This window comes from Benincasa hispida, chromosome 9 (assembly GCF_009727055.1).
Source record: "Benincasa hispida cultivar B227 chromosome 9, ASM972705v1, whole genome shotgun sequence".
In the NCBI taxonomy this organism is placed as follows: Eukaryota; Viridiplantae; Streptophyta; class Magnoliopsida; order Cucurbitales; family Cucurbitaceae; genus Benincasa; species Benincasa hispida.
In genome coordinates this window covers 45471810-45480558 of record NC_052357.1, presented here as the reverse complement: position 1 = coordinate 45480558, position 8749 = coordinate 45471810, and the positions used below count along the sequence as shown (strand labels likewise).

The 8749-nt window shown below is 37.2% G+C and overlaps 2 protein-coding genes across 2 annotated transcripts; both read right to left on the bottom strand.

Annotated features, from left to right (window-relative positions):
* Nucleotides 1-5525: 5525 nt before the first annotated feature.
* On the bottom strand, nucleotides 5526-5924 carry LOC120084752. Its single transcript, XM_039040573.1, has one exon. The coding sequence runs from the start codon at nucleotides 5922-5924 to the stop codon at nucleotides 5526-5528; it is 399 nt and encodes a 132-aa protein (XP_038896501.1).
* Nucleotides 5925-7745: 1821 nt separating this feature from the next.
* LOC120084750 lies at nucleotides 7746-8144 on the bottom strand. The gene has a single exon (XM_039040572.1). It carries the CDS (start codon nucleotides 8142-8144, stop codon nucleotides 7746-7748), a length of 399 nt encoding a protein of 132 aa, XP_038896500.1.
* Between the last annotated feature and the right edge of the window lie 605 nt (nucleotides 8145-8749).

Here is an 8749-nt window from a genome sequence, read left to right as displayed (position 1 = left end):
AGAGAGAGATAGATGATATGTAGTTGTGGTACCCGGGGAATTCGCTCAAGGGCAATTCGAGAGAGAGCATGACGAGCGGGCCGACTCTCGGCGAGAGCGATTTTATCTTTTGAGCACACGAGTAGAAAAACAGTGTAAACGACTGGTCAGCAAGAGATTAAATACCCGGCAACTTCTTTATACTAATACCTTGCATTGTTATTTGTAACTTCATCTTTCATATCTACAATGGAAAGATCTCTATTTCTAACATCTGTTCACTCTCTTAATACGCAATGAGTAGCTAAACTAGTCGAACATGGGTTGAGACATTATCGGCTGTCAACTTAATTCGGATTCGACTATCATCAACTTTCTGTCCCATCGCGCTTAATTGGCCTTTCACCCAGATGCGCCCACCATGTTGTGCTGACCAAGTTGTGGCGATCCTTCTCGGGAGAATGTTTGCAAGCACGATCATCGCAAAATCTTACGGTGAAGTTGCACTCGACCAGTGATTTCTTATGATCGCAATTCTTTGTAATGTGTCAACGCATATTCTGCACAAAAATACAAAAATCAACTATTCTAATGCATTGAACGCATGCAACCGCAATATTAAGAAACCAATGCTTAATGGACGCAAATTAACATATTTCATCAATGTAATCCAACTTTATTTAAGACTTTAGCACTATGATAACGTGCATTTCTACCTGTTATCAGTGCATCATGCATCATCGCATAGACAAGAATAGAGGTTTAGACATAAGTCCTATTGACTTTTTTGTATACATCACATGCGTCCTAGAAATAGGAATTATGGCATTTGCATTGAGAGATGACATGCTGTTGTTTGTGGGTAGCATGGTCGCATAGCTTGTACGTAATCTTAGGAAGTGTTAGCTAAACCTCTTCTCAACTCGTTCACCGCATACTCATTGTAACTCTCGATTTCATCAACTCTTCATTCGAACTCCATCACATAGGAAATATTCTTTATCAAAACACCATCCAACTTATTTGTTTTCAACACCGCAAGAGAATCAAAGTAGCTGTCGCATATTTACTCAGTAGTCCCTGTGTTCGACCCTGGACTTACTAGGAAACCTAGTAAGGCTTATACTTGGGTCTTATTAGGAAAACTTGCATGTGCAACGCATAACACTTCACAACAAACTCACAGCATAATCGCATCACAAATAATAATGCATCATCACATCCCAATGTTGTGCACCAATTTTTTAAAAGTTGTGGTTGGTAATGCTTTGTAAATCCTTAGAACAAATTTGTTGTACAGTGATGTCGCCATTTTCTTCAAGATCATGAGTGTAGAAAAGTTTCGGTGAAATATGCTTTGTTCTATCTTCTTTAATATATCCTCGGGCTATACAAGTTGTGTTGTCTTCGTATAATACTATTAGAATATTTTTATTAGAAGACAAGCCACACATTCACGAATGTGCTAAATCATTGACCTTAGCCATACACATTCTCGACTAGCCTCATGAATTGCATGAATTTCAACATGATTTGAGGAAGTGGCCGTTATGGTCTGTTTCACCGATCGCCATGATATAGAAGTTCCTCCACATGTGAACAGATAACCTGTTTGAGATCTAGCTTTGTGTGGATAAGATAAATATCCAGAATCTGCATAACCAACTAGATCAAAATTTGATTTATTTGAATAAAACAAACTCATATTGATTGTTCCTCCGAGATAACAGAGTATATGCTTAATTCCATTCCAATGTCTTTTTGTTGGAAAATAACTATATCTTGCTAATAAATTTACTGAAAAATGCAATATCTAGTCTTGTATTATTAGCAAGATACATAAATGCACCAATTGCACTAAGATATGGTACTTCAGGACCAAGAAGTTCTTCATTATCTTCTTGAGGTCGAAATATATCTTTCTTTATATCCAATGAATGGACTTCCATTGGAATATTTAATGGATGTGCTTTTTCTATATAAAATCTTTTCAAAATTTTTCCTGTATAAGTTGACTGATGAATAAATGTTCCATCTACTAAATGCTCAATTTGCAAACCAAAACAAAATTTTGTTTTTCTGAGATCTTTAAACTCAACTTTTTTCTTAAGATATTCTATTGCCTTTGAAAGTTCTTCAAGAGTTCTAATTATATTTAAGTGATCAACATATACAGTTATAATAGCAAATTCTTATTGTGATTTCTTTATAAAAACACACGAACATATTGAATTATTTTGATATCCTTCTTTCAATAAATATCCACTCAGGCGATTATACCACATTCATCCTGATTGTTTCAATCCATATAGTGATCTATGTAACTTTATTGAATACCATTCCCGAGAATTTGATGTATATGTTTCAAGTACCTTAAATCCTTTTGGAATTCTCATATAAATATCATTATCAAGAGATCCATATAAATATGTTGTGACTACATCCACAAGATGCATATCCAAACTTTTATACATAGTCAAGCTCATTAAATATCTTAATGTAATTGCATCCATCACTGAAGAATAGGTCTCTTCAAAATGAATACTAGGTCTTTGTGAAAAACCTTGTGTAACTAATCTTGCTTTATATCTTGTGACCTCTTATTTTCATTTCTTTTCCTCACAAATACCCATTTGTATCCCACAGGTTTAACACCTTCTGGTGTTCGAATTACTGGTCCAAAAACTAGAGGTTTTGAAAATGAATTTAATTCTGCCTCGATTGCTTCTTTCCACTGAAGGAAACCTTTTGTATGTCGATATTCTTCAACAGATTTTGGTTCAGGATCCTCATTTTCAGATACAATATTAAGAGCAACATTATACGCAAATACATTATCAATAATTACATTAGTTATATATCATCTTTTTCCTGACATGACATAGTTTATTCAAATCTCATTATTATCTTTAGGTATTTTACCTTCCTTACTAGTCATGTTGAGGATTTGTTTATGGGTATTTACATCTTCAACCAAGTCTTTTTCACCATTAATTATTTTTTGTTTTCGAGGAATTTTATCTTTGGAACCCACTGGTCTACCACACTTCTAGCGTGTTCCAAACTCATTAGTGACAACTTGTTGTGTTGGGATATCAATTTTTTAAGGAACATTTGCAGTTGGTATGTGACTTAGTTACTTTCTTTGCATCCATAAATGCATCAGGTAATTGATTTGCTATATTTTGCAAATGAATTATTTTTTGAACTTCAAGTTCACATTGATCTATATAGGGATCCAAATGATACAATAACGATGCGTTCCATGTAATTTCTTTTTCCAATTTCTTAATTCCTCCCCCTAATGTTGGAAAATTTATCTCATTAAAATGATAATTAGCAAATCGTGCAATAAATACATCACTCGTCAGGGGTTCAAGATATTTAATAATTGATGGAAAATCATATTCAACATATATTCCTAACCTCCTTTGAGTACCCATCTTAGTGCATTATGGTGGAGCAATTAGAACATATACTGCACACCCAGAAATTCTCAGATGGGAAATATTTGGCTCATGACCATAAGTTAATTATAATGGCGAGTACTTATGATAAGCTACTAGCCTAATGCATACAAGGGACACTGAATGCAAAATAGCATGTCCCCATATAGAAGAAGGAAGCTTAGCTCTCACAAGTAATGATCTTGCAATTAATTGCAAACGTTTTACAAATGATTCTGTTAAACCATTTTGTGCATGAACATGAGTTATAGGATGTTCAACACTTATCCCAATTGACATACGATAATTATCAAAAGCTTGGGATGTAAATTCACTAGCATTATCAAGACGAATGATCTTAATTGTATAATCAGAAAATTGTGCTTTAACTTAATTATTTGAGTAAGTAATCTTGCAAATGCAAGATTTTGACTTGATAATAAGTGACCATCTACTTGATGCATCTATTAATACTATAAAATATCTAAATGGTTCACTTGGTGGGTTAATAGGTCCACATATATCACCATGAATTCATTCTAAAAATGCAGGTGATTCAGTCCCCACTTTAGCTGGTGATGGTCTAATTAGCGATTTTCCTTGAGAGCAAGCATCACATGATAATTCATTAGATTGAAGAATCTTCTATTTCTTCATTGGGTGTCTATTTGATTTCTCAATAATTCTCTTCATCATTATAGATCCTGGATGACCCAATTGGTCATGCCAAATTGTAAATATGTCTTGATTCATGAACTTCCGGTTCATTGATGCATATGTTTCAATTACTCGTATATGAGTATAATATAATCCAGAAGATAAAGGGGGCAACTCTTCCAATATATGCTTTTCATTTGAGACAGTGGATATTATATATAGATATTCCACATTATTCTTACTATTAGTCTTAATATGATAACCATTGCAACGTATATCTTTAAAACTTAGAAGATTTCTCTTTGGTTGACTAGAGAACAATGCATTGTCAATTATAAATTTTGTTCCTCTAGGCAAAATAATATTTGTTTTTCCAAAACCATGAATAATCATCAGTAAAAATGATGAAATATTTATAGCCTCCCTTGGCTCGCACATTCATCGGACCACAAAGGCCTGAATGCACTAACTTCAGAGGCTCTTTGGCCCTATAACCTTTTCCAGTAAAAGGTCTCTTAGTCATATTGCCTTCAAGGCATGACTCGTACACATGTAAAGAATTTTCTTCTAACTCGTTTAGAAGTCCATTCTTCACCAACCTCTCAATCCTATTGAGATTACTATGTCGTAAATGTAGGTCCCAAAATTGGGCATTTTCTTTAGGAGAAACTTTAAGTCGTTTGTTTTGAGTTAAGGGAGTTTTAAACATCTCTATGCTATGGAGGGAATTTTTTGCTAACAGCCTTAGCACATACAAATTGTTTTCTAGTTGAGATGAACATATATCAACACCATTTTTCATATAAACACTTTATTAACAGAAAAATTAAGTATATAATTACATTCGAGCAAAGATTTTACAGCAATTAAGTTCTTCTTTGACTCGGGAACTACATATACATCATTCATAATGATGAATCTATTCTGAAAAGTCAACCGGAGACCTCCCACTGCCACAACTAAGACGACGTGCCCGGTTCCAACTCGTATCGTCATCTCACCAGAACCAAGCTGCCGCCAGGAACTAATTCCCTGAAATGAAGTACAAACATGGTTAGTGGCCCTAGAGTCAATTGTCCAGGCAGAATCATCATTCTCCACTAAACAAGTCTCCAAAACCAGTAAATCGTATTTACCTTGTTTAGCCTTCTTCTTCTCAACCAAATAACGTGGGTAATTCCGCTTCCAGTGCCCCTCCTGGTTACAATGGAAACACTTTCCCTTGTCAACCCGCACTGGTTGCCTACCCCGAGGAGTGGCAGGTTGTGGGTTAGCAGGCATCTTCCCCTTATGACCCTTCTTCTTCTTCCACTTGCTGGTGTCGGAAGAAGAAGGTGCAGACTTAGTTCCAGAGGTCGAACCTTTGTGAAACTTCTTGGAAGATGAAACAACATTTACCTCACCAACCTTCTTTTCTTTGCTTTTTAGTAAAGATTGGAAAGTTTACAACTCATTGAGTAGAGTTATAAGGTTGTAATCAAGCTTGTTTAGAATAGCGTTGCTTACGAAGTGAAGGAAGCTTTCTGGTAACGACTCCAGAATAATGCTAACTTGGTTGGCCTCATCAATGCTCGATCCGTTAATCTTTATCACATTGAAGTGGACCATCATGTTCAGAACATGATCACGAACAAATGTTCCCTCCTTCATTTTGAAGCTGAAGATGAACTTAAGAGCGTCGTGCCTGAGCTGCGCGGACGGTTGTCCGAACATTCCCCACAGGGACTCCGTGATCTCACGTGTATTGATCATGGGCTCATGCTTCTTGTCCAAAACGTCGTTAAGGCTAGCCAAGATGTATGCTCGGGCCTTTTCGTTCATCTGTGTCCAACACTCGTACATCTCTCGAAACATTTCGAGCAGCGTTGGGATGTGAAATAGGAGGACACTCCTCCATAAGGACGAACCTTAAGTCATCGATGATTAGTATCGTGTTAATTGTATTCTTCCGACTAGCGTAATTCTCGCCAGTCAGTTTATCGATGGCTAATAATGCAAGAGTAGTGGTAGCCATAATTATAAAAGTTGCTGGAAAAAGAACAAACTTCATAAATCTACTTGCATTAAACCACTTTTAACACTAATTAAGTTTTAGCAAAATAGTTCTATTGCACCTTAAGTGACATCTATTCTGCAATGATGTCCCAGTGAGGCAGGACAAAAGTCATCGTAGGGTGATCAAGTGTCCCTTCACTAGAATGAGACAATCTCAACCATTAGACAGAAACAACTCCTTGTAACTGAATCTAACAGTCACCATTGTTCGGTCCATAACTTGTTAACATCCTTAACAATTCCGTGTAAGTATAATCCCTCATTTTAGATCCTAGAGTCCCGCCCTAGTATGCCTACCGTAGGGAAAAAAATAGATTAGGACAAGAGACTAAAGCAACCCTATCCATTTCTGGAGATTAGATAAAGAATTTTGCAAATACAACCATCCTTTAGGGGGACATTCCTAGGGAACCTTGAGGCGATGCACTAAAAATTTATCCAACCTAATGAGAGAGACTGAGGGATATGTTGTCACACGTCCCACTCCCACTTACTATAAACATTCTCTCATTCACCTTGGTATTGACCTACCCAAATGCCATCCTTTAAGGGGACACTCCCAGGGTGCCTCAAGGTCGAGGATAGATCTCACGNCTCGCACATTCATCGGACCACAAAGGCCTGAATGCACTAACTTCAGAGGCTCTTTGGCCCTATAACCTTTTCTAGTAAAAGGTCTCTTAGTCATATTGCCTTCAAGGCATGACTCGTACACATGTAAAGAATTTTCTTCTAACTCGTTTAGAAGTCCATTCTTCACCAACCTCTCAATCCTATTGAGATTACTATGTCGTAAATGTAGGTCCCAAAATTGGGCATTTTCTTTAGGAGAAACTTTAAGTCGTTTGTTTTGAGTTAAGGGAGTTTTAAACATCTCTATGCTATGGAGGGAATTTTTTGCTAACAGCCTTAGCACATACAAATTGTTTTCTAGTTGAGATGAACATATATCAACACCATTTTTCATATAAACACTTTATTAACAGAAAAATTAAGTATATAATTACATTCGAGCAAAGATTTTACAGCAATTAAGTTCTTCTTTGACTCGGGAACTACATATACATCATTCATAATGATGAATCTATTCTGAAAAGTCAACCGGAGACCTCCCACTGCCACAACTAAGACGACGTGCCCGGTTCCAACTCGTATCGTCATCTCACCAGAACCAAGCTGCCGCCAGGAACTAATTCCCTGAAATGAAGTACAAACATGGTTAGTGGCCCTAGAGTCAATTGTCCAGGCAGAATCATCATTCTCCACTAAACAAGTCTCCAAAACCAGTAAATCGTATTTACCTTGTTTAGCCTTCTTCTTCTCAACCAAATAACGTGGGTAATTCCGCTTCCAGTGCCCCTCCTGGTTACAATGGAAACACTTTCCCTTGTCAACCCGCACTGGTTGCCTACCCCGAGGAGTGGCAGGTTGTGGGTTAGCAGGCATCTTCCCCTTATGACCCTTCTTCTTCTTCCACTTGCTGGTGTCGGAAGAAGAAGGTGCAGACTTAGTTCCAGAGGTCGAACCTTTGTGAAACTTCTTGGAAGATGAAACAACATTTACCTCACCAACCTTCTTTTCTTTGCTTTTTAGTAAAGATTGGAAAGTTTACAACTCATTGAGTAGAGTTATAAGGTTGTAATCAAGCTTGTTTAGAATAGCGTTGCTTACGAAGTGAAGGAAGCTTTCTGGTAACGACTCCAGAATAATGCTAACTTGGTTGGCCTCATCAATGCTCGATCCGTTAATCTTTATCACATTGAAGTGGACCATCATGTTCAGAACATGATCACGAACAAATGTTCCCTCCTTCATTTTGAAGCTGAAGATGAACTTAAGAGCGTCGTGCCTGAGCTGCGCGGACGGTTGTCCGAACATTCCCCACAGGGACTCCGTGATCTCACGTGTATTGATCATGGGCTCATGCTTCTTGTCCAAAACGTCGTTAAGGCTAGCCAAGATGTATGCTCGGGCCTTTTCGTTCATCTGTGTCCAACACTCGTACATCTCTCGAAACATTTCGAGCAGCGTTGGGATGTGAAATAGGAGGACACTCCTCCATAAGGACGAACCTTAAGTCATCGATGATTAGTATCGTGTTAATTGTATTCTTCCGACTAGCGTAATTCTCGCCAGTCAGTTTATCGATGGCTAATAATGCAAGAGTAGTGGTAGCCATAATTATAAAAGTTGCTGGAAAAAGAACAAACTTCATAAATCTACTTGCATTAAACCACTTTTAACACTAATTAAGTTTTAGCAAAATAGTTCTATTGCACCTTAAGTGACATCTATTCTGCAATGATGTCCCAGTGAGGCAGGACAAAAGTCATCGTAGGGTGATCAAGTGTCCCTTCACTAGAATGAGACAATCTCAACCATTAGACAGAAACAACTCCTTGTAACTGAATCTAACAGTCACCATTGTTCGGTCCATAACTTGTTAACATCCTTAACAATTCCGTGTAAGTATAATCCCTCATTTTAGATCCTAGAGTCCCGCCCTAGTATGCCTACCGTAGGGAAAAAAATAGATTAGGACAAGAGACTAAAGCAACCCTATCCATTTCTGGAGATTAGATAAAGAATTTTGCAAATACAACCATCCTTTA

Coding starts and splice junctions, on each gene's coding strand:
- LOC120084752 (XM_039040573.1), bottom strand. CDS start 5,924: ATGTACGAGTGTTGGACACAGATGAACGAAAAGGCCCGAGCATACATC.
- LOC120084750 (XM_039040572.1), bottom strand. CDS start 8,144: ATGTACGAGTGTTGGACACAGATGAACGAAAAGGCCCGAGCATACATC.